General features: G+C 45.9%; 1 protein-coding gene across 6 annotated transcripts in view; it reads right to left on the reverse strand.

Annotated features, from left to right (window-relative positions):
• Tjp1 (tight junction protein 1) overlaps window positions 1–18,130 on the reverse strand; it is a 244,817-nt gene extending 226,687 nt beyond the window's left edge. For 5 of the 6 annotated variants that reach the window (XM_087655268.1, XM_087655266.1, XM_087655264.1 and 2 more), the window contains exons 1-2: window positions 17,823–18,130; window positions 1,885–2,017 (exon numbers count right to left, since the gene is read on the reverse strand). In XM_087655268.1, the coding sequence (XP_087511394.1) occupies window positions 1,885–2,017; window positions 17,823–17,995 (306 nt within the window). In that variant the 5' untranslated portion in view covers window positions 17,996–18,130. The remainder of the gene's footprint in view (window positions 1–1,884; window positions 2,018–17,822) is intronic. The other variant, NM_001437500.1, reaches the window with a different exon arrangement.
• Between the last annotated feature and the right edge of the window lie 8,300 nt (window positions 18,131–26,430).

Genomic DNA, 26,430 nt, shown 5'->3' on the forward strand with positions numbered 1-26,430 from the left:
AAGGTGTTGCGACCCACAGGGTGAGAACTGCTGTCCTAGCGGGTAAACCTCAAATTTGAACTCGCAGGCCAAGTTATAACCGAAATATAAATTCGCTACAACATTGAATACAATCACCTTCATAAACGAAGCATAAATAAATGATGTTTTTAGACCTGAGGCCGATTCCCAGGATTTCTCATTATGAATATGTAAATACATCAAGACCCCAAACCACCCCAAACCACCCCAATTCAACCCGCACCGGTTCCCAAGCACGTCAGGGAAGCGATAAACACTATCAGGAATCCTCCTCGACATCTTTACATCTGAAAAAGGAGCAGCCTCTTTCCCAACCAGAATGGTTGCTTCAGCAAGGAAACAACTTACCGTGTACCAGACACACAGCGGCTAACACCACATACAGGCAGCAAGGATGCTGACCACCACACAAAGAGCCAGTACCATCTCACTTTCTACTCTTAAATGCCAGCAAGCAACTCAGATCTGTTTCTCTGAGTAGTGACATTTCCCTCCTGAGAGCAACACTCCTCACATTAGAGCACACTTACATCTTCTACGGTCACCCTCACTGTTAGAGTCGGTTCCAGTCATTCATAAATGTTTTCTAATCAGCCTCATTTCACCTTATCATGTCTGCATTACAAAAGGTGTTCACGAGCAGTTTTAAGTAAAATAAATAAAGCAATATTTTAATAAAATAATTACTAAAACTAAACAAATTTTGAAAGTTAAAAAAAAAATAAATGCACTGCTCACATCTACAGAGTTCCCATTTCCATCAATGATAAGAGACACAAATGACATACCCCCCAAAATACAGGGCGTCGTGTCACAGGCTAAACTCTAATTCCACTTTGATATATTTCACGGAATAATAATCGGCAGTACTTTTGTGATTGGGAACTTTCTCAGCCAGAACTCAAGAGGAAGGAGAACGATTTCACTCCTAACTATTCACGAGCCTGCCAACGAGTCCTGTGACATAGAATATTCTAGCATTTCCTTTGTGGCATTGCAGCATCGTTTGAGTTGAATGGAGCCTGGAAACGTCAGTGTTCCTCCGAAACCACATGGGAATGTATCAGGGGAAAGCTTGTCATGCGCCCGGGAAGGAAGGACCGTCAGTTGCAGGTGCCTTGAAACAGAAGGCACCACCATCAACTGAGCGGAGACTCACGTCTGCCTCTATTAGGACATTTGGTGTTTGGAGTTAATCAGATGCTCAGACTACCATTTAATTGGACATGAACTTGACTGTCATAGAAACTTAATCAACAGTCTATCTGATTGTTTTCCTTTCTCTGTGTGTGTGTGTGTGTGTGCGCGCGCGTGTATGTACACTCTGCATTTGTGTGGGCACATCTGTGTGGTGGGCATGTACATGTGGGGCCAGGGTTTACTCAAGTCATCCTCAATTACACTTCAGCTTCACTCAATGAGGCAGAGTCCAGGGCTCGCCGATGCGGCCGGCCACACTAGTCTGCATGCTCACCTGTCCTTCTGAGGCTGAAATGATGGAACGTTTGCTTGAGTTCTAGGATCTGAAGCCCAGCCTTCAGGCTTGTGTGGTAGCACATTAACCACCGAGCCATCTCCCCGTCCCAGCCTCTCAATTCGTTTATTTATTTTTCTGGAATGTTCGGGACTTTCATCTTTGCAGAGGAATCTTCATTATGAACCATTCATTCTGAAGGTATCAGACTGGTACTAGTTAGTAAAGCATCTTCATTGGCTTTAAATGGTCTGCTGGAAGGTACGTCATTTAAAGAATAGATTGCCACAGAACAAGCTTGCTGCACTTATCAGAAAAATACAATAAACACTTCCAATAAACACTTCCTATTTTTTAAAAGATAAGAAAAGCAGAGCCAGTCCACTTACAGTGAGCTCACAGAAGTCGATACTGTCAAGGCTTTTGCTTCGATGTAGTCTCCCTTTAATTCGTCTTAGAGAAGGTTTCCCTTGGCTGACATTGGAAGTAGCACCATGGGGGTTTTCAGAGGATGGAGTTACCCTGCAAGAAAGCGGGAGATGCGTAAAGAAACCGGTCTACAGGTGAACAGGGGGCTACTCGCAGGTTGCTATGGAAATGCCAGACACTTTGTTTTTCTTTCCAAGATTCACATTCTATCAAATACTATTTCTGAACGTTTCTTAGCAGCTAACTACTTTAGGAATTTTCTTGACAGAGTTCAAATATTTCAGAATTAAGATTGGGGAAAAGTCGACTCTATAACCACCCTCTGGTTACAGAACCAGTTCAGTGCAGGCTGATGCGTCCTTGGGAACTCGGAGGCATCTGCTTCCCTCTGGGCAGTGATTCACGGAGCACTCAGTCCAGTGCCTGGCACATCTGGGACAAATCAGCCGTCACTGTGCACACACGCAGACAATGCTTAGCAGGTTTTTGGTAAGCATGAATAAGACTTATTTAACCATACCTTACAAGTGTAAACGTGAGAGTCAATCCTTAATTCAGCATGATCATGGGTTAGAAAAACAGATAAAAAAAACCAGCAAAAAAAAAAAAATCTAAGTGTCCATAGAATGCATCCTAGGGCCTATGTTCTTATATCAAACTCAGACTGTCTCTGAGTCTCTGCTGGCATAGCATGAGGTAATTGGCTAGAGAAGTTGCCTAGCACCTGCAGGGAAATGGCTCACTGCTGTCTGACGGAGGCAGTAAGCCAGACAAAGCAATGGGACTGTCTGAGAATGGGTTATGAAAGCCACTTCGATCATTTTATGATGACATCTCCTACTGTAATACAGTCCAAATTCACATATTAACATCTGTGGCACATCTACACTTTTACACCTCAAATGCTGTCGGAAAGTGTGTCTCCTCGATGTATCTCTCTTTCAGACACATAGGTTGGAGTGATAGCAAATATTTGAATAGTTTTAATTTGGGGATGGAGACAAGGTTTTGCTACACAGCCCAGGCTGGCCTAGAACTCACCCCCTCCTGCCTGAGCTTCTTTCCCCTCTGCTGGACTACAGGCATTGACCACCCTGTCTGACGCAGATGCCGACGTTACCAGATGCTTTCGTTATCAGTAAGACAGCAAGTATTAAAACAGCCAAGGACACCTGCAATTTAGAATGAATGTACATATATGTAGGTATATTTGAAAAGTACAGAACAATTTGAGAATGGAAAGTATATGCTGTCCCCTTTCCTCTTACCTCAAACCTCCATCTCCCTTCTAAACATGCTGTGGTCTCCTGTTCTTCAGACAATCTTCTAAGCAAGGTGTACGTTTACTGGGTTTTTTTTTTGTACTCACCCTCCCTCCCTCCCTCCCTCCCTCCCTTCCTTCCTTCCTCCTTTTTTCTTCCTGTCTTTCATATGTGCGCGTGTGTGCGTGCGTGCGTGCGTGCGTGCGTGCGTGCGCGTGCGCGTGCGTGTGCGTGTGCGTGTGTGTGTGTTTGGGTCTCTCTGTGCTAACAGCTCTTCTGACCTGGAACTTGCTTTGTAGACCAGGCTGGCCCCAAACCCACAGAGTTATACCTACTTCTGATTCCCCAGTGCTGAGATTAAAGGCAGATGGCACCACGCCTGGCTGTGTGTTATTTCTTTTTATAATTTATTATTAAGGTGACCAATTTTTTTTCTGTACTGTATTTTTTTTTTGACTCAACAGACTTTGAAACTATTCCCATAACCAGCCATAGATCTTAAGGACTAAATAGTATTTCCTATGTAGATGTAACATTATTTATTAAACCACTCCCCTGTCGACGGGAATTCAGTTTCCAAATATGTCCTACCATATGGTTCTAAGACAGCGAGTATCTTTGACATCTGCATACAAGTGCAATCTTTACCAAAGAAAGTGTTTGGAGGGCTATGCAAGTGCAGGATGGGAGTTCTCTTAATGTGATAGGCACAGCTACCTAAAGGCCTTACTAGTGTGTGTGTGTGCGTGTGTGTGCATCTGTGTGTGTGCGTGCGTGTGTGCATGTGTGTGTGTGTGTGCATGTGTGTGTGTCAATCAGTGGTACAGGGAAGGAAACACTCAGAATCTTTACGGAAGCACAGCATCTCCACCACTCTGGTGACTTAACGCCCACTTTCTCTATGGTCCTTGTGATTTTGCATTGCTGAACTGACTTCTGTAAAAAGATCTGTTGCAAAACTTCCCACCACAAATATGGCCTTTTCAGTTGCTCTTTACGTATCTGTTACCTTTTGTCTTCCATATTTCTTAATACTGAGACTCGGATCTAAGGGATTTAGTCTACGTAAAGTCTCTATGCCCACGACACCTTTTACTTTAACGCTATCTTTATAACCATTTCTCCCATCTGTGTCTTAATCTTTACATTTTCTAGTTTATGTTTTTGTGCACCTACCTCTTCAGTCTTCCCGACTAGTCTTCCTTCTCTCTTAGGTTGTATCTCTATCTCCTGACATGAAGTTAGAGTGTCCACTGAGACCACATGAGTCCATTTGAACTGAGTATGGGTACCGATCTACTTAGACGTATTCCTGCCATCTTGTCGTATAGATTTTCATGTAAATATTTTCTTCCTTATTTTTCTGCTTAATTAGTGTGACAGGGCTTTCTCTGACTCCACCTTCCTTGGGACCTCATTCTGTTTCCAAATAGTAGCAGTCTGAAGTTACATCAGGACGACTCCAATGCTAGCAGGCTAACTGTAAACACACACGCACAGACATACTCACATATGCTGAACTCCCTGTAGACATTAACATCGATTACAGAAAACGGCGAAATACTTGTACATGATTTATGTGCATTCTCCACATAGCTGAAATCATTCTAGGTCGTTTATATAACACCCAATACAATGCAAACGTCACACGAGGAACTGCAATGCTGCCCTCCCAGGAATAGTTACAAGGACAGCAAGGCATATTCTCCCCCACAGCGGGGGGAACCTGTGCATATGCAATCCAGTGTTTTGAGAGATGACTGTAGAGATAGTTAACTCACCTTCTCTCCCATGAGCAGGTCCACTAGCATCCTCATGTGCTCTCCCTTGTGTGTCCTCTCCTCTGCAATAACTGGCCTTACACCTCCTTGCTCCCTTCTTAGTGCTTCCACACCACCCTGAGCTCTATGGCTCCAAACAGCAGGCAGGCTTCCTATCTGTGAACCCTTCTGCTCTCTTTAGCTTACTCCTCCGCGTTTGTTTGGCCAGGCTAGCCATTCTCTTTTCTACTGATTTAAAACTTGAAAAGCATCCAGACAACATTATCGCAAAGTTCCTTTTCACGTTCTGTCCACTGTCTTCTCTCTCCTCAGGGCCCTGCTAATCCCGGGAGTCCTGGGTCACTTCCATTTGTACTGGGCTGTCCTTTCCTGCTACAGTATTCATTGTGCCTGCCCTCAGTGACTAACAGAGACACAGGACTCACTGCTGGGAGATTTGTGGGAAAACATTTTTGGGTCAAGAAACTTGGCAAGATCCCTTAGAGGCAGCCTCATCTGTGGCCCAGCAAGCAGAAACTGCTTTAGGAAGTAAGAGAGCAGAAAGTAATCTGTCAGCTACTATCATGGAGAGGGGGAAGAGACCATCAACCAGGGATATCACACTAAGTGTGCTCCTGTGTTTCTCCATTCCATCCCTGGGTTTGCCCTCACACAGAGCTGTGCTCTGAACAGTGATTCTATAAGCCTCTCCTCTTGGTACAGCACCTCCCTTACTAAGCGCATGTCAGAATTCTCAGAATGCTAGTTCACACAGGACATTCTTTACTGTTTATTCAGACTGTCATTAACTCGGTTTTAACGAATGTTTAAATCATTGATGCCTTTCCTGTAAATCCTCCTTCCAGTTTAGTTCCCGAAGTACGGATTTGATGATGTCATGCTCGGGACTCTCAACATGGAAAAAAGCAAACCTTGAAGCTCCATTGTCTTCTCTGCAGCTAAAGTCCTTCCCAGAACAATGAAGGGCTTTCTTCACAGGGAAACATTTCAGGACACTGGGGTGGGCAAGGACTTTCTTGGACAAGACATCAAAAGCACAGGAACCAAACCCAAAAATAAACGCATGGGATTACATCAAACTAAACAACTTCTAAACAGGGAACAAGCAAGAGTGGAGGAGCAGCCTACAGGAGGGAGAAAAGAGCTGCCATTCAGAGACTATGAGGAAGCCCAAAACCCTAAAACCCCAGTAGCGAACAAGAAAATGTTCTAATTTTAAGAATGGGCAGTTGTGGGGTTGGGGATTTAGCTCAGTGGTAGAGCGCTTGCCTAGCAAGCGCAAGGTCCTGGGTTCGGTCCCCAGTTCCGAAAAAAAGAAAGAAAGAAAAAAAAAAAAGAATGGGCAGTTGTGTGCAGTGTGTAACTACAGATCACAACTCCTTAAACTGTAGATCAAAACCCCACATGGGGTCATATAACTCATAGTCATGGGAAATTTTGGCATAACGGAATGTTATGTGGTCAAGGGAAGTTTTGCAACAATAAAAAGTTTCTGTTCAGGCAAGATCCAAAACTTAATTTCAAAAATCAAACGTAATGTTGCAGACAGCACTTGCCTGGGTCGCATTGTGGCTTCACTGCAGTGTTACTTCTGAACATACAACATGTGAACTTTGATAGCTTGTGCAGGATGCCAGGGAACATGGGTGAGTACTGCCTGCAACCCCAGCTCAGATCACTGCACTTTTCTCTGGAGATAAGTCTTCTGCTCTTATAGAAACACGATGCATGTTTCTACACAGGAAACAGACAGTATTTTCCTGCTGTCGGTCTTTAACATGTAAGTATCAAATTAGCCTATCTATGGATTTTGCTCTGTTAGAATGTTTAGTTTTAAAAATTGCTCTGTGGCCCAGTGTGGTGGTGCACGCCTTCAATCTCAGCACTTGGAAAGCAGAGGCCGGCAGATTTCTATGAGTTCTGGGCCAGCCTGGTGATAGTGAGTTCCAGAGCAACCAGGAGGACATAGAGAAACCCCGTCTGAAAAATACATACATAATGCATACATACACACATGCACACATACATACACACACAATACATACATAATATACACATACATACACATAATACATACATACTCACATAATACACACATATACACATACATACACATCATACATACATACACACATAATAAACACATACATACACATCATACATATATATATGTATATATATATATATATATATACACAAAGACAAAAATTGTTCTTTGAATTGCTGATTTGAGTTTCAGGGAAAAATTGTTAAATGAATTTTGGCTTGGGATTATGATAAAATTTGCAACAATTTCTGAAATGGCCCTAAACATAACTGTACTATTTTATACTTAAGAAAAGTAATGCTCTCAGGATTGGTGGTTATCAAACCATGATGCTCTGAGACAGGAAGGTGCTATACCACACAGTACAACTCCAGCAGAGGCTGAACTCTGTGTGAAGTAAACAAGCAAATCCTTCTCCGTATGCAAACTGGCTTCAAGCTAACGAATAGCAAAATTATATATATACCAAAGAACTGCTTTAGTTTTTAATAATTTATTATCACTGAAATATTATATGAATACATATTTTATATGCCTATATAGCTGAGGTCACTTAAAATTATCTTGGCAAAAAAGGGTTTAGAAGAGGAACCATTTAAGAGGCCCTACCAAAGAAAGCGATGCACTTCATATTTCAAAATAGCTAGAACAAAGAATACTGGATATTGTTATCGTAAAGAAATAAATCTGGGGGAGGTACACAGGTCTGGCCCAATTTAAAACTATATAATGTATATACATAAATATATATGTACTGAACATTACACAAAACCTCATAAATACATATACAATTTTAATTTAATATCTTAATTTAGAATGTTTAACTTAAATTTAAAAACAATTAATAATAAGGTATTAATAAAAATTCTACAACCCAACTTTTCTTTCTATTTCTTGTGTACTAGTTACATGGGCTAACTCTATTTTGGGAAATTAATACAGTTTCTTGAGATCTCTCTTAGGAAGCCATACAACTGTCTCTTTTCCCCAAACCTGTAAGCCTAAAACTTAAAGCCTGCCATGAAGTGTATATCCAGTTACAAGCGGCTAGGGTGCACAGTGCTTATCTGAAATGATTCAGTGAAATACAGAGTACAAGGAGGAGAAAAAACAAAAAATCATAAATATAGTCAGAGAAGTGGAACTACCACCATAGGTCCACCAGGGTCATCTACAAATATTTAATAGATGCATGAAGCTAGTGTGTATCTGCTGGTCATCGGCTCAGGCCCCACCTTGGCCAGAGACTCCCAAGAACATGGCGTCTTGTCTGAGTCTAAGCAGGCTCCTGTTCAGGAGGGTCATTCACTTAAAAACTCTAACAGGTCTCTGAAAGGTTAGACACCAGTTGCTAAAAGGCTTGGTATAAACTCCTTCCTCTTTCGCTGGGAATAAGAATGAATGGTGACTCTGGTAGTAATGGAAAATGTTAACTCCAGACCAAGGTGAAGTGACCATGTACACCCAGCCCAGGTGAGATACTGCTTCTCTTTTCTTCCTTACTTTCTTTGTGCACCAATGATGGTCCCACAGAGTGCTGTGTGGTCGGTTTTCTGGTGGACCAGAATATTTAGGTTGCCAACAATTCTAACGAGAAGGCCTGTGATGGTTTGAAAGAAAATGTCCCCCATAGGCTCATAGGGAGTGGCACCTTGTGGGAAGAGGTGTGACATTCACGTCCTGCTACTTTTGGATGAAGAGGTAGAATTCTCAGCTCCTTCTCCAGCACCATGTCTGCCTGCAGGCCACTACGCTTCCCGCTGTGACAACAATGGGCTAAACCTCTGAAAGTGAAAGCCAGCCCCAGTTAAATGTTCTCATTTATAAGAGTTGCTGTGGTCATGGTGTCTCTTCACAGCAATAAAACCCTATGACAAAATCCATGTAGTACAAACAAACAAACAAACAAACAAACATGGAATAAACTCAATCTAAAAAAATCTCTCCTCCCCCAACAACTTTCCCCTCCTTCCTTCCTCCCTCCTTCCTCCCTCCGTCCTGCCTAAGGTACTCCTCCTTTCTCTGACCCCAGTATTATAGAGCTCAACGGAGTAATTCAGACTTTCAAGGACAGTTCCAGGAATACTCAAAGGAACTCTTTTTGTTGACAGGGACCTAAAGTAAGGAGAAATTAATGACTGACTTACAAGAAAGCTGTTCTTTCCCAAATCCTAAATTTCAGTTGTCTCAGTAGGAGTATTACACACACCAGACTCAAGTAAAGCAGGACAGCTGGACTCTGCTGTAATTACCAACAGGAGTAACGTGAGGACAGAATGACACTAGGGTCCGATCCTTGACATCTTCCGGTGTAGCTGTGTGACTCTGGGCAACATCTCAGTTTCTGGTGGGGCTTAATGGTTCACACCTATAAATCCAGCATGGAAAACTGAGACAGGGGGACTGCTTTGAGTTTGAGGTCAGAATGCTCTATATAGTGAGTTACAAGCCAGCCTGGACTTCAGAGTGAGAGAGTTGAGTGTAGTGAGAATGGAGGAAAGGTCTGTCTCTTTCTCTGTCTCTCTCTCTCTCTGTCTCTCTCTCTCTCTTCATGATCCTCTAATTTTCTTATAGAACCACATTTTCTTCTTGGGCATAGCCAATGTGCCCAAAAGGCAAGACCCCAGGCCCCTCGTGCTTGACTCCCTGTTTCCAATGTGGCCCCATTCCTGGCTTCTGGAATCCTGCTCCCATTGGCTGTACTTACTGACCTTGATAGGTTAGGTGTGGTCTATACTGGAGGCTCCACTACCTTAGCTGCTGAGGAGGGAAGCCTGCATCCTCCCCTGCTGGCCTTGACGGGTAATGCAGTCTGCTTCCTAGAGAAGGCCCTCACTTGGGTCTGGCTCTTGTCCAGATGTTATTACCCACCCAGTAAATGGTTTACCATTTCCTTCTAGTTCCCTGTGTGTGCAATCTCCTGGATGAGGCCACCAGGGAAAAGTAAACACCAATCTCGTCCAATCAATCATGTCACACCTGAAGCTGCAAACCCCTGGCTGTCTGTTGGCTGCTGTCCAAATCCAGTCCTGGAAACCTGACATGGGCCAGTGAAGTTCTGTAAGTCCCCCAGGAAACTGAAATATCACACTTAGAAGACACACAGTGATGCATCAGTCCTCCTTTACACTGTATACCGCCTCTCCCTCTCCCAGGCCCCTTCCCACAGCTAAAATGTCTTTCTGTTCCCCATCCTAGAGGCCAAATGTGTCCAGGAGTCTCTGTCCTCCCGTCAATATGCGTGCAAATCAGGAGCTGTGCTTGCTGTCATTTCTGACCACTCCCCACATAGTACAAACGATGTCCAGGCCACCCTGCCTCACCCCTTTCCGTTTCCAGTGTAACAGAACTTGGTAACAATTAAGAATTGGGACAAATAAATAAATACGATGGTTAAAAACAAGGCAGTTACATAAGAAGAAAATTATCCACAAAGATTATCACTAATCACTTGACAAGATGCAAATTAAGATATGTCTCCACAGTTAAGAGCATTTGCTGCTCTTGCAGAAGATCAGGGTTCGGTTCCTACCACCTACTTGCTGGTTCACAACCATTCACAGCTCCAGTTCCAGAGGACCCAAAGTCCTTCTGTGACTTTTACTCCACAGTTACTGTGCACACACACAGTGCACACACACAGTGCACACACATATGCAGGCACATGAAACAGTGAAATAAATAAACCATGAGCAGTCACCAGCCATAGAGGACTCAAGGCAACGCTAATGAACAACAGTGCAGAAATGTTTGCCAGGAAGGGGAATTCTGAACAACGGTGTGGGACCAGGAGGCTGGGTACTGAGAGCAGTACGGCAGGTGGCATGTGCAGGACACTAATCCTTATTAGGACATTTCACTGAGGTGGTAAAGGACTGATGAGATGGCTTAGCCAGTAAAGCCCAAGTGGACATACCCAGGGGTTCAGTTCCAGGGACCCTGGTGGGATGAAAGAACTGACTCCTGCAAACTATGTCTGACTTCTACATAGGTGCCATACTACACACACGCATGCAATACACACACACACACTCACTACATAACACATACACACACACACACGCATGCACTACATATCACCCACACACACACATGCATGCACCACACACACACAGACACATGCACTATATAACACACACACACATGCATGCACTACATATCACCCCCCCACACACGCATGCACTACATATCACCCCCACACGCACATGCATACACTACACACACACAGACACATGCACTACATAACACGCACACATGCACCATATAACACACACACAGACACATGCACTACATAACATGCACACATGCACTACATAACACATACACATGCACTACATAACACACATACACATGCACTATATAACACACACATGCACTACACACACACATGCACACACACTACATAACACACATACACATGCACTATATAACACACACATGCACTACACACACACATGCACACACACACGCATGCACTATACACACACATAAGCATGGACTACACACACACACACATTAACTACATATCACTCACACACACACGTACTACATATCTCTCACACACACATGCATGCACTACATATCACTCACACACACACGCATATGCATGAATAAATTGATGTCATTAAAATATTTTTAAGGGTAGCAAACCTTCTTTGTAGTTTATAGTTAACAGACTCGAGCGAGAACCCCCAATAATTTATTCATGTAATAGATGAATACATTCATTACACTTGTGAAAAGGACAAAGTCCATAATTTGCTTATTTGAAAACTGTGTGAAAGGCCCTATTGCTGAAGATTCAATGCCCTTCAGTCAGGCCTCAGAGACCCCTGAGCTGGAACTGACCTGAAAGCCCCCTCCCTGATGATCGTAGTACCAGAGGGCACCACGCAAGCTGCCAAAGGGAGGCAACCGACAGTCCTACCCAGTGCCCAGGACCACATCAGTGCCCAGCGTGGATTGACCCTCAGGGTGCAGTACTGGCACACGCCTTGGCAGTGACCAGCAGCTCTCCAACTGGACTTAAGACCCACTCAACAACCGAGAAGCCATGCCTGGTACTGGAAACCTAGCGAGTGAGGGCATGATTGCTGGAGGAGAATCTACAACTACTAACTTACTAAAGCTTAGCGATAATCCATACATATCTGTCCTTATACCTCCAGATAAGTACGGTCTTCATACACACACCCCATTGAGGAAATTTCTCTTTTCAACAGACAGAAACCACTACAGAAAACCACAACCAATCCAAATGTAGATTTGTAGAGCCAAGTCCCAGTGGAGATATCTGCAAAATACCGCTGCACTTAAGGCCTAGGGCACACTGTACAAGAGGGGCAGAGAGGGGCAGAGGAGCAGGGAGTTTGCTGTGAGACTGTAGTATCAGAAGCTATAGCGATGAAGTCTCGCCAATGCAACTGGCCAAACATGAGCAGAACAAAGGCGACACCAAGGAACATGCCAAAGTCGACAGGAAAAGTCCCTCAAGGGCTCAATCTTACTCAAAGAGCTATAGGCAACTGAGGAAAGTTGGGAGCAGAAGAGGCGGCCTTCCTCAGGGAAGAGCACAATTGGTTGTGTACTGAAGGGATCAGTCCTGCAGGAAAACCTTGTCGACCCAGCAACCCAGCGGTGCACCATGGACCGGCACTGGGAAAAGACTCTTCTACAAGGCAGTCCCTGGTTCCTTTGCATCTATTCTCAGCCATTCTCTTTTCCCAGGTGGTATTCTTCCTGTTCAAGTGTCTTTCTAACTCCAGTAACCAGCATGAAACTCCTGTCTAGGCAAGCTAGTGACTTTGCTTGTAAAAACAAAGAAAGACAGACCGGAACCTACCTCACAGAGGTGGCTAAATGGAAGGACAGGATGCTTGGGAAGCATCTTCACTGGGTCTACAGGGAGTGACTTAACCAGCAGCTCTCACCATCCACCATGAGGTGGAGGCTGCAGGACAAGCACATTGAGACTATGTAACTTCCAACAACCATTGAGTAAACTGAGCAGAGCTGGCTTGGCCCCTGCCTAAGGTCAGTGTAAGCACTCCTTGGAGCAGTTGGTGTCAAACCTCAAGACTGTTGGAAATAAAATTATTATGAAAACATTTGACACATTTCACATAAAAATAGATCAGGGTAATTATTACTTGGGCCTGCGGAAAAATTTCACCTCACTAGAAAAAACGGCATCTGCAAATGTAATCAAGTTGAAGTTCTTGAGACGAGAGCATCCTGGATTACCCAGATGGGCCCTGAATCCAGCGATGCACGTTTGTAAAGGGCAGAAAAGGAGGCGAGGGGCACGGAGCAAATGGCCATGAACTCGTGGAGTCAGGGACTGGAGTAGCAGGGCCATTGAGAACACCTGGGCCACCATAACTAGGAAGGACAAGGAGGTCCAACCCAGAGCCACCCGGGGCAGGTAGACCTTGACTTAGGACTCACAGTCCTTGTTCTCAGGGTCCTAGGAAAACACAGTGCAGCAACCAGTGTGGTCCCCAAAGAAAGACAGCTGGCCAGGCAGGGGCAGCAGTCCCGGCAGTTCCAACCATTACGTTAATCAACTTTCGGTCTGCGTGACAAACACCTAGAGGAAACAATCTCGAAGGTGGAAAGTCTTCTTTGGGCACCGCATTTCAGACGCACTGAGTCCATCTGCTGACTCCGTGCTTCTGGGCTTAGAAGCAGCAACATCATTGTGAGAGAAAAACAAGCTGCCCACCACATGGAGAAGACAGAATAAAATCAGCTAACACACAGGGGCTGGGGACAAGATAAAGCCTCCAAGGACACGGCCACACTGACACCCTTCAACTCACCCTCCACTCCCTGCCCTGGAAGTCTCCATCCATTTCCAATCACACCTTCCAATAACGAGTCCGCCAACACTGGAGTCCACAGATGGGGTCAGAGACCTTATGGTCCAATCACCGGCCAATGATTACCTCTGGCAGTTAACTGGGCTGGCAGAGCAGGCCTTCAACAACGACAGGGAAGAAAGGCACTCACACTCTAACCACAACAGCAGTGACAACCATCCGGAACAGATGACTAAAAATGCCCCCGCTTCCTCTTTCCAGGACACTCGAGGAAGGGATGATCTGGGAGGAGGTCCCTCCAGTGTAAGGTTGTTTGAGTTTCCACCTCAGTCGATGCATAGATCCAACAATCCCTCTGCAGAGCCAGTCAGGAAACCAGGAGATACCACACAAAGGGACGATAAGAGCCAACAGCACCCAAAGTAGACTCGAGTGTGGGAACGAAGCATGAGACCACCTACTCCATCCTTCATGCCGGCACAAGCTTTGCAGGCACGAGGTCTTTTTACACATAACATAATCATTCAAAGAGAGAGAGGGGGAAGAGAGAGGGGGCGAGGGGAGGAACATTACACATTTTCAGAAACATCTTGGTACACACCTTCATATTTGCAGATCTTATAGTATAAACTCACATGTTCTAAGTGGGCAGATGCCGTCGCCAGTGCCTTCCAAGGTCTGGCTATACTGCTGGAATCTGAGGTAGGTTCCTATGTACAGCTCTGAAGCTGGAACTCGGACTGTCCCAGTACAACAGTGTAACATTTAACAGGGCTGTTCCCCAAACTCCCCAAGCAATCGCTACAAGGCCCTGACAAGATGAAACGCTATCTCGAAGAAAATTCTGGAGGAAAACGAATAGATACAGGAGTTGGGCAGCACAACATTTTCCAACTTAAAAAGGGGGCGAGGGAGGCAGTGAGATGGCTCTGTTCTCACATGGCCTTTTCCTCCGTGTTCCTCATTGTCTTCCTTTGTCCCTTACAGGACCCCACTAATAGATGCGGTGCCCACCTGGATAAGAGCTGCCAAACCTGAGGATCTGAGTTTGACCCCTGGGACCCACAAAGGGAAGGAGAGAACCCACTCATACACACGTGGTATAGACCAGACAGCCCACCCACACCACGCACAAAATAAATAAATGTGGGGGAAAAAAAGAATTGTACTTCTGTTTTGAGAAGAGGTTATGCGCTTTACTCTCCACTGCGGACAGGAGATGAACCTAGCTGAAACTTTGTACACTGGCACTAGATGGACGTGAAGTGGCTCTTCAACATGGAGAAGCTGATGTGAAACGTAGCAGCTTTCTTTGTGAGCCATCTCTTAGCAACATGGTTTTATTCAGACACACCGGAAGAGGGCTTTGGATCCCATTACAGATGGGTCACGAGCCCCCATGTGGTTGCTGGGAATTGAACTCAGGACCTCATGAAGAGCAGTCAGTGCTCTTAACCAGGGAGCCATCTCTCCTGTAAAACGGTTTCATTCCTGACCTTGATTCACTCTTGGCCTCCAGTGTGAATTGCTGGAGTACAAAAATTACCTGGATTTTATTACCTGGGTCCAGTCTTCATAGACTCTGTGTCTGGGGACTTTACCCTCCAAATGATGGAAACAGAATAAATCTCATTGAACGCCTCCCAGCTTCTCCATTAGCCCATATCAAGCATCAGGAAAATTATTTCCTTAAACTTCCTCCCTAGCCGTGCATGATTAAGAATCCATTTATTAGGCCTGGGACGTGGCCGAGTGGAAAATGCCTTGCCTATCTGTGTGTGGTTCTAGGTTTGCATCCCAGAGCCCCCCCCCAGAGAATCCACATATTTATTCAACTAATATTTATTTGAGAAGCTATTTGCGGCCACTTTTTTTTTTTAGGAGATTTAGGAATGGATTAAATAGAGAAAAGTCCTTCTCTGTGCAATTTATATCCTAGTTGAGAGACAGAGATTCTATTTGAAAAATTAGCCAGTTAAATGCACAGTTCCAGGCTGGAGGAACTGGTGGTGTTGACATCTCCTCCCTGACCCCCATATGCCATCGGTACAGCCAAGAGTGACCTATTTGTTTTATGGCTTACTGTGTGTGTCTCTAAGCCCGACGAGCCCCTGGGGGCAAGCACCTTTATACCCAATGAGCCATCTTCCCAGTTGTTTTGTTGAGACAGGGTCTCAGGTTGGCCTTGAGCTCAAGATATATTCCTGCCTCAGTTTCCCAGGTGATGGAAATATAGGCACTCACTACCCTGCTCTGCCTTAGAATGACCCAGTCTTCATTTATTTGCAAAAAAAATCTTTCATATATATATACATATATATATATTATATATTTGTACTAAATATTTAGTGCTTGGCTCAAGCCCAGGCTGTTGCATGTGTTAGGCAAACACTCCTCTGCTGAGCCACGCCCCCTTTCCCCAAGGACACATCCTGTTTGTTTGTTTGTTTGTTTGTTTGTTTGTTTGTAGACAGGGTTTCTCTGGGAAGCCCTGACTGTCCTGGAACTACCTCAGTACACAAGACTGGCCTCAAACTCAGAGATCTGCCTGCCTTTGCCTCCTGAGTGCTGGGATTAAAGGCCTGTGCCACCAACGCCCAGCCACCAAGAACACATCTTAATCCAACTGTTGCCAGTTTTACCAATCTGGCCTTCTATGTGCTGTCCTTGGCTGGTTAGCAAGTGTAAATGCCTTTTTCAAAATAAGTTTGTTTTTATCAAATGCTAACATTTCCCAAGCCTGTGTTACTCACCCAGGCAAAGCAGTAGGAACAGACTGGTTTGACATTAGAGCTGATCTTTGTAACGCCATCAGAGAGATAACAAGAGTCTCCACTTACCCATGACAATAACTTGCTGAAGGTCACACTGTGAGTGGCACAGGGGAGACTTGAACTCTGTGACCACAGTTGTGGTCTTTCCTTCACTATTGACCACTATTGGAATTCTTTTTTAAAAACCCACATTTCTTCGATTGATCAGTCCAGATAGACTTTGAAGCATTGTTTCAGGTTTTATATAGCAGAAGTTACTTCTCCACTTCCCAAAAGCAGCCTCACTTTGGGTTTCTCTACTTAGGAATATATTACCACACAGTCAATAGAACTGAATATTTAAATAAAATATTCATATCCTGTGCTGAGCACTAACTACTAATTTTCCAATTAAAACGGTCGTTGACTTTCACAATTACTGGTTCCAGACTCCTATGCCCAACCCACCACTTTGCCTTTCCTGTTTCTTTTGTGGGTGAATCTTAAGCCTACCTCTCCAGTCAGTGGAATGCCCAGGTGGCCCTGGGATCCCATGTGGCATATTTGGATGCTAATACAACATGCAACCTACGGGATAAACGACTGTGCGAAGCAGATCTGGTTAATTCCTAGACATTTCACTTGACGGTGTTCTTTTCAATTACCTCCATAACAGCTTCCAGGTTGGAGGAAGCAGAAATCGTGCAGATAAAATGACAGTCCTCGACAAAGCGACGCTAAAATCACAACTTCCTCCCTTTAGCGTGGGAACAGCTCATCTTTTACTATGTGCCCAACAGCAGGTGCATTCGGGGAAATAACAGAAGCCACACAGACAGACAAGGACCAGTGGATTGCAGGGCTATGTCGCGGTCTGCGGCAGAGCTCGGCGGTTGCGTGCAATTCCCAGCCAGCACTCCTGGCGCCCAGGAGAAGGAGAGCCCGAGCGAGGCCGGGATGCAGGGCGCGGGGTCCCAGCCTCTCCCTCCCCGCGCGCTCTCGGAGCCGCCCGCAGGAGCGCGGCGCGCGGCCCGGGCGCTGGGCGATGGCTGCTCCACCAGCTCTGCGCGCCCCATCGCTGCCAGGCCCCGAGCCCCCGCCCTGCTCCTGCGCCCCTGTTCCTATCCGCGCGCTCCGGCCCTGCCCTCCCACCCTCAGCACCCCAGTCCCTGTCCGCGCGCCACTGGTATCCCCATTTCCCCCGTCCTCGCGCGCCCCAGCCCCGAGTCCTTACCACAGCTTCCTCTTGAGCGGCAGGAGGCTGCCGCGGTTGGACGGGGTGACGCCGATGGCCATCTGCAGCACCGTCAGGTATTTCTGGTACTTCATCTTGTCCCCGCTCCGCTCCCGGGCAGGGCCCCGCCGCCGCCGCCGCCGCCGCAGACACAGCCCCTCCAAGCGCCGCATAGATCAGCTCTGGGCCATCCGCCGCCCCACCGCGCGCCCCGCTCCAGCTCCTGCCGCCGTGCGTGGCCCGCTCGCGCCGCCGTGCGTGGCCCGGTACCGCCGCCGTGCGCGCCCTCCGCCCGCTCTTCGCCGCCTGGCGCGAGCTCGGCACCGCTGCGCACCGGCGGCGGGCGCGGCCTGGAGGCGGCGCTAAGAGAACCTCGCAACACGCAGGTCCGCTCCCCACGTGCCTCAGTTTCCCCGAGGGGGTTGACAGCCTATTTGCAGTCTATTATGACCGCAAAGAATCTCAGAGCAGGGGGAAAATGGATATGATTACTGCGTAGTGGTTTGTCTCTTACAAGTTTTGTTTTCTGCCTGGACGTGATGGATGATCTTATATTTCTACCCAGTGTGTTGCATATATGTTATACGGTGCGCAGTCCTCACGTACGTGGTAGCTCTGGACAGTGGAAATGTAGAGTTGGAAATGTAGAGTTGTACCTCAGTAATCAGTTGTGAAAAGTTGAGATTGTCCCATGACCTTTAAACTTACTGCGGAACTAGTAAAAAGAGAATATCGTGGGGCCAATAAAGTAGGGAAAAGGAGAAAAGTAGGCAACAGATGCATTTTACACTATGATTTCAAATACTGCAGGTATTAAGAATTAAAAGCAAACTATGCGAGCAAGAGGCCTGCAATCCCCTCTGTGGAAGGGGGTGGAGCTGGTGATGCGGCTCAGTAGGCCAAGTGCTTGAAGCATGGAGACCCCAGCTCCATCCCCAGTACCCTGTAAAAACACGGGACTTGTCAGTGAGTCTTGCCAAATCAGCAAATGACCTGGGCTAAAAGAAGGTTGACAAAGGTTTGAGGAAGACATTTGATATCTATCTCTGGCCACTACATGGTTCCTACATGCGGCTACATCCACAAAAGGCACAGAATCACGGGCACTTGGAGCTATGCTTGGCTTCTAAGGCACCGTGTACTCACGCAGTGCCTTTTCTGTGCTTTGGTGAACAATTCCTATCAGCATTCTGTTACCTGGACGCGGCAACCATGCAGGATCGTAGGGATCCTTTCATGTAATTCTACATTTTGTTCATCATATTTCCTTTACTATGTCCTTATTCTTTTTGTCACATTCATACTGCTTAGTTTTTGTCAAGTGAATTCAAAGAAGAGTGACCTGCGGAGAGAGAATCTCAATTGAGGGATTGCCTCCACCAGATTGGCCTGTCAGCCTGATCTGTCGGTGTGAGCATTTTCTTGAGTAAAGATTGTTATGGGAGGGCCTGGCCCACTGTGGATGGTGCCACCTCTGGATAGGTAGTTGTGGAATATATAGAAAGCAGGTTGTGCAAGCAACGAGGAGCAAATCAGTAAACAGCATTCTCCCATGGCTTTCTTCAGGTTCCTGCTCCAAGTTCCTGCCCTGCCTTCCCTCAGTGAACGACCGTGATGCAGAACTGTAAACTTAAACTCTCTCCTCCCCAAGCTGCTTTTGGTCAGGGTTTTATCCCAGAAAGGCTGGAGCATACTAGTACAACGTTTCTTTTTGTTTGCTTGTTTCTTGTTTGAGACAGGATCTCACTCTGTTGCCCAGGCTGATCTTGAACTTACGTCAATCCTCCTGCCCCAGCCTTCAAGTGATGGGATTACAGGTTTATGCAGGTTTACATCTTTCCATCCTCACTCAGTAAGGTCTGCTGACTTCCTTTCTATGGCCTTGGAAAGTATGGTTCTCACAGTTGCCTGTTCCCTCCGTACTTCCCCTTATGTAACAGACTGCAACTGAATTCCATCCTCACTGTGTTTATTGTTGCTTTTCTGCACCTTTTTCTTGATCAATATCTTCTTTCCAGTTCTGTACAATGCTGTATGCCTCAAGCACAACAAGAAAAGACAGCGATGCATTGGCATCCCTGTGCCAGCACCAAAACTTAATAGCCAATGTCCACTGACCAAGCACAGGCATACTCTGGAAGAACCTCCATGGGGTTGTGCAGGTGGATTGGTGGATTAGAGCTCTGTGTAAGCATGGGGACTGGAGCTTTTGGATACCCAGCATACACACACACACACATATGCACACACATACACATGTAAAAGCACATACCACAAACATACACATACATAAGCATATGCATACACACATGATCACAAGCACACACACCACACACACACACACACACACACACACACACACACAGAGCTGAAAATGGCATGAGCTTTTGAAACCTCAAAGCCCACTCCCAGTAATACACTTCCTCCAATAAGGCCACACCTTCTAATCCTTCTTAATCTGTTCCATCAACCAGAGACCACGATTGCTAACATATGAGCCCATGAGTGCCATTACCATTCAAACTACCACACACGGTATGGTACACACACACACACACACACACACACACACACACACAGCCGCACACTAATAGTCTGTTGTGATGATCACTGATTATGATGGACCACCATCAGAAGGGGCTGAGGACTGGATGACCAATAGCAGAGCCTGAGTCACATCCATTTGCTCAGAGTCATGTGTTATGCTAACTGAAATTTGAACCGTTCTTTGAGGGATTGATGCTGTTTTACTCACTGATGTAGTAGCTGATACTGGGCATATCTGATCCTGGACAGCCAAAACTATTTATATATGCACGTGTGTAATATACACATGAGTACTGGGAACAAGGTGCCTGTATGCCCATCAGAAAGAAATACCAAATATTAGTCCTCAACCTCCACACTGTCTCCCGCTCCATTTTTTGATTAACTGGCACGTAAGATTAGCTCACATGGATTTTCCTGTGGTTTGGGAACCCAGCATTATTTCACACTCAGGGAGGAAAGCAACTCCACATCCATTTCACTTCCATTTGTCCAGGACTTTCAGCTCTGACAGGAAATGAAGAAGCCGTAGATCTCCAATACTTCAAATGCTCACACTTGCAGGAGCGGACCTCAGAGCGGAACTCAGGATCAAACACTGGGGCTAGTGCACGCTCAGCAAATGTCCTACCACTGAGCTACACTCCCACTTAATAAAAGTCATTTTGAGCCGGTGCTTGCTAATTTCCATCACAATCCTCCTGCCTCAGCCTCCTGAGCACCAAGGACCACCACGCCCAATACCATCTTCTTAAGAGACACCAAGTCCACTAGCAAACATTCTCGGTTTCCTTTGTTTCTTTGTCCTTTTGCACGGCTTTTGCAGTTTGTGGGAGTTTGATGAAATGCTACATTGTGCTGAGGGGTGGATTTACAAAGAGGCAGGTGGACCTATTGGGGAAGGGAACATGAGTGGAGGGTCACTTTCTGAATGGCAGCAGAGTCTGCAGGCAGAGCACTGAAGAAAAGGCCAAATTCCAGAGATCAACCAAAGGTTTGCAACACTCCAAGGAGGATTGTTCAAAAAACAAAAACAAAAAATCCCAAAACCCAAAAACCAAAACCAAAACCCCGAACAGATCAGTACAACAATAGCTACAGCAACTAAGCCCTCCAAGTCTTGGCAAGAATGATGAGCTTTATGGCATGTTGACATGTCTGACTTCCACCCTTTCTTTCCAAGCTGTTACCAAAAGACACATTTGAAAGATACAAAGGAGTTAACAGAGGAGGGATAGGAAGTCACTTCCCATGCACATAGTAATAAAAGAGCCTGGATGACTGCGTACACACCAGATAAAAGAAACTTTCGGGAACAAAATTGTTACAGGAAGAAACAAAGGCATTATATAAAGATGAAGGGGACAATCTGCCAAGAAAACACCACAATTAGGAACAAGATGCATGTGACTGAGCCCAGCAGTACGTGAGGAAGCCCTCAGGGATACATGGTCCTTCATTTGGTGGGGGGCCCAACCTTAATTCCTGAAGGGTCTAGACCGTTAGTAGCCCTCCCTAGCAAGGATCTAGTTTTCCATTGGCTTGAAGCACAGAATACAGCACCACTCTGAGATGCTGTGAGGGCTGTCTTCATCTCAGACAGTCTCTTCCCCGCTTCCATTGTAATCAGCATCATAGATCCACAGTCTGAGCTGGGACTCGGGATCAGCCACCCCCACCCAGCACAGTAACTCCTTTCTTTGTTGATTCCAAGGCACGAGGAGTCTAATGTGCCTGTTTTTCCAGCTCAATGGAGTCATTTTCGTGTCTCCTGGTCACAGCATTTTCCCTTTTGGTTCTAAGGCCTCTAGGACAACAGAACACACGCTCGTAGGGACAAGGGGCAAAACTTTTTCTTTCTGCTGCAGAGGCACTGGAGTTTCCAGTGAACGATGTACTCTCATTTCCACGATTCTTGGATCTACAAGTCCTGATTCTGGACGCTGGCAAGCACTGCTGAGTGCCAGAACATCAGTAGCCTTGTGGAGAACCTTGGCCAGGTGTGCAAAGCGTCCCCACATAGCATTATAATATTCAAAAGGTCCTTTCAACATTCCATCAAGATAGCTGTTTCAGCATGGTAGATGCTACAGTCTGGATGTGTGCCCCCCAGAATGTGTGTATTCGATCCCCTTTAATGGTGATGGTAGTGGGTGTTGGCTCTTTGGGGAGGTGATTAGGTTAAACTTTCCCAACACATATTGGTGCCATTAAAGGCTGCTTTCCCCACCAGTGGGCTCTCACCAAACCCCAGTCTGCCAATGGCTTGACCTCAGACTTCCCAGCCTCTAGAATTGGGAAAAATAGATCTCTGTAGTCAGTAAGTCATCAGTTAGTGGCATTTGGCGAGGTCATGGAGAACATGGTAAATTCAGTGAGCTCATTGCTAGGTTCCATTTTCTGGACAGTGAGCTCCTTGCTCAGAAGCTGTTCTAGCACAGGAGGGGGCCTTTTGTAAGTTTGGCAGGAGTGCTATGCGGAGGGAGGTAAATCCATGTTCAAACTAATTATCCATTCCACTCAGAACAGAGCATCACTTCTCCATTGTGGGAGAGACAATAGAATTTACCTGCCTCCAAGTAGCTGGTGATTATCCCAGGGAATGGCTTATATTAGGGATCATTGGTCTCTGCTGCAAGAAGGTTGAGCATTTGGCAATAGCCGAAGCCACAGCAGCCTCGGTTATGCATGTTTGTGATGGTTTGAATATGCTTGGCCCAGAGAATGGCACTATTAGGAGGTATGGCCTTGTTGGAGGACATGTGTCATTGTAAGCATGGGCTTTAAGACTCCCCTCCTAGCTCCCTAGAAGTCAGTCTTCTCCTAGAGGTCTTCAGATGAAGATGTAGAACTCTCAGCTCCTCCTGCACCATGCCTGCCTGGATGCTGCCATGCTTCCACCTTGAGGATAATGGACCAAACCTCTGAACCTGTAAGACAGCCCAAATTGAATGTTGTCCTTATAAGAGTTGCCTTGGTCACGGTGTCTGTTCACAGCGGTACAACCCTAACTAAGACAACGTTGCTGAGCCCATGTGTAGCCTCTGTTCCTGGCTTTACAGCAACTTGGTTCAGCCCCTCATTGTAGGCAATGACCACAATGGCTGGGGAAGAGAGGCTGACTTATTTCCACAGACGGTGGCATCTTAGTCACTTGGTATTAAAAGCCCCTCCTGCTTTCCATCATTTAGCAATCATTCTTCAAGTCACAAATACTTTCTTGTCATTAATTTTCTTTCCTCCTGAGTCCCATCCAACTAAACCACTGGGCACGGGCCATGGATCAGTGTGTATCTGGTCATTTCTCCCAAGAAAAGGGAGCAACCAGGTGCCCTGCTCAGCTTGCTGTTCAGTGAGAGTGTTTCCTCATACACAGTTCTTTTGGAGATGTCGTAGAAAGAGGCTGGAGTACCACAGGTGTCCCCTTTCTGTATGTCAAGAATGACCCTCTGTAATCAGACCTAAGTCTTCTCTTCCCATCTGCTGGTTGCAAGAGACTTCTTATACAGTCATAGTTCCATAGTTACAGCAGGAGTGGGGACCACAGCATTCGGGTCCTCCTCACACAGTCAGGCTCAACTTCACGGATGCCATGAAGTGCTGCTGTACACACTTGCCTTCATGACTCTGGCCAGTCGGCATTCAACTGAGGGTACATAGCTCAGGTCACATGGTAGCTGATGGCTCATTGGTAAAGTGTTCTACTGTGACCATGGTACACATGACACGAATCTCCCAGAATCTCCTCCTCCTCAATAAAAATAAAAATAAAAAGGTAACAGCTACCTGCAGAACGCAGCAGATGCTGCTGCAGAGTTTGAGCTCACCTTTCTGTGCTTGCCAAAAGCTCCAAATAGCATTCCTATCTGCCACCGAAGCTTTCCAGCATGGCTTTGCCTGCCACGTCATACGTCCCTAGGGGTCGAGCAGCATCCTCGGCAGACGCTGGAGGTGTTGCAGAGCCATCTCCTGTCCTCATCCCCACTCAAAGCTAACAGCTCTCTGCACCAGTTGGTAACCGGGAGGGAGCAGCATGCCCCTGTGAGCAGGTGCTTGCTTCCACAAGCCACACACAGTAGGCACTTTATCATAAAAGAGCCACCATGTGGTTGCTGGGAATTGAACTCAGGATCCCTGGAAGACTAGTCAGTCATCTTAACCGCTGAGCCATCTCTCCAGCCCGTGTAGTGGGTTTTATTAACAAGGATTTATTAAGAAGCCGTTACCAAATCAATAACTACCTACCAGCCACCAGACGGTGTGTTACTTTGCGCAAGCAAGAATGGTGTAACACCAGGTTAAGTTTAAGCTTGTGATTATCCACCGTTACTCTCCCAGGTCCATTCACCCGTATAGGCTAACAGGACTGACTGCTGGATGGGGATGGGGTGAAAACTGCCACCTTTGTATTTTTGGTCCTTGGTGATGAAACTAACCCCTGCAACACCCCACCCCGACCAAATGACTACTGCTTTTACCTTACTGTTGTTGCTCTAGGTAGAGAAAGTTCTTGTGGCTGCCTCTTGGCTTTTGTAGACGTCCTAGCCTCACTTCCCAGGTCAGGAACAAAAAATGGGGATCCTGATGAGTATGTATGTTTCAATTCTGTATTTTGGAACTTGGAAAAGAAGCCATGAGGTAGGGTTAGGGAGCCACTGGTCCCATTGTGAGTGGACTTACCAAAAAATTCAATCATCTACTGACCTACCATGGTAGGGAGACCATGGTGATTCTTTGGCTCTTTAAGATCTAGGGTCGGTTCAGAGTCAACAGAATCCCCCTCAAAAAGCTGATTTTTCTTCTTTTCCTCAATGCAGTTATCTTTGAGAATGGTCACAGGTCCCTTAGAGGGAGATGGGCAGAATGCTTCACACTCTAATTTTTTTCTTTTCTTTTTCTTTTTTCTATTTTTAAACAGGCTACTTCCAAAGGGGAGTCTATATCCTTTTCATTTAATGGGTTCTGTCTCTAAAAACTGACATTAAAACTTGCTTCACAGGAATCAGAGAAAGGGCTGAAAGAGCTTGAAGGGCCTGAGACCCCATCAAAACAACAATGCCAACCAACCAGAGCTTCCAGGGACTAAGACACTACCCAAAGACTATACATGGACTGACCCTGGGCTCCAACCGCATATGTAGCAGAGAATAGCCTAGTAAGGGCACCAGTGGAAGGGGAAGCCCTGGACCCCCAGTGAACGGGATTATTGGGGGGAGGGGGATAATGGGGGGAGGATGGGGAGGGGAACACCCATATACAAGGGGAGGGGGGGTTAGGGGGATGTTGGCCCGGAAATCAGGAAAGGGAATGACATTTGAAATGTAAATAAGAAATACCCAAGTTAATAAAGATGGAAAAAAAAACTTGTTTCACAGGCTGTGATTCTGTTTTGTGAGTCGAGTTAGACTTCATTCTTTTGAAAGTTTAATTGTCTTCTCATCTACTTCATGCCCATGAATGCCATGAGGAATGGGCCAGTGCCACAGGTCTCTATGTTCACACTATTCTGACTGCTGCTTTGACTACACCGCCACTGTGACAGCGTGCCACCATCTACCTCTGCCACTGCTGGATCCAGTTGCTGAACTGCGGAATGGTCAAATCAGTAACTGCTGTACTAATCCCGCCAAACACTTAGCATTTTACCCCCTGTGGCAAGAGCATTCTAAGTCTTCTCTTGGAGTTATTTTGAAGTATATAATACATTGCTACTTAGCCATAGTCTCCTTGCTGGGCCATAGAACCTACCCCTCCTCTCTAAAAGCACTTCCATACCCACTCATCTTCCCTCCTCTTTGGTAGTAGTCACTCTCTCCACTGCTACAATGTAACCTTTTCAGACTTTATACAGAAGAGATCAGATAGCATTTGTTTTTCTGGGTTTGTCAAAATGCATGACTTTTTTTTTTTTAAATATTTGGAAGAGAAAAGATCCAAGTAATTAAAATACCCAGTAAGTCCAAGATAAGCTAAGAGAAGAGGAAAACCATGTAACAGGTAAGGCAAACAGAAACTGCAAACTCTATCTGCAGATGTAAATGGCTACAAAATGTGAGCCCTG

The sequence above is a fragment of the Rattus norvegicus genome, chromosome 1 (genome assembly GCF_021556685.1).
Source record: "Rattus norvegicus strain SHRSP/BbbUtx chromosome 1, alternate assembly SHRSP_T2T, whole genome shotgun sequence".
In the NCBI taxonomy this organism is placed as follows: Eukaryota; Metazoa; Chordata; class Mammalia; order Rodentia; family Muridae; genus Rattus; species Rattus norvegicus.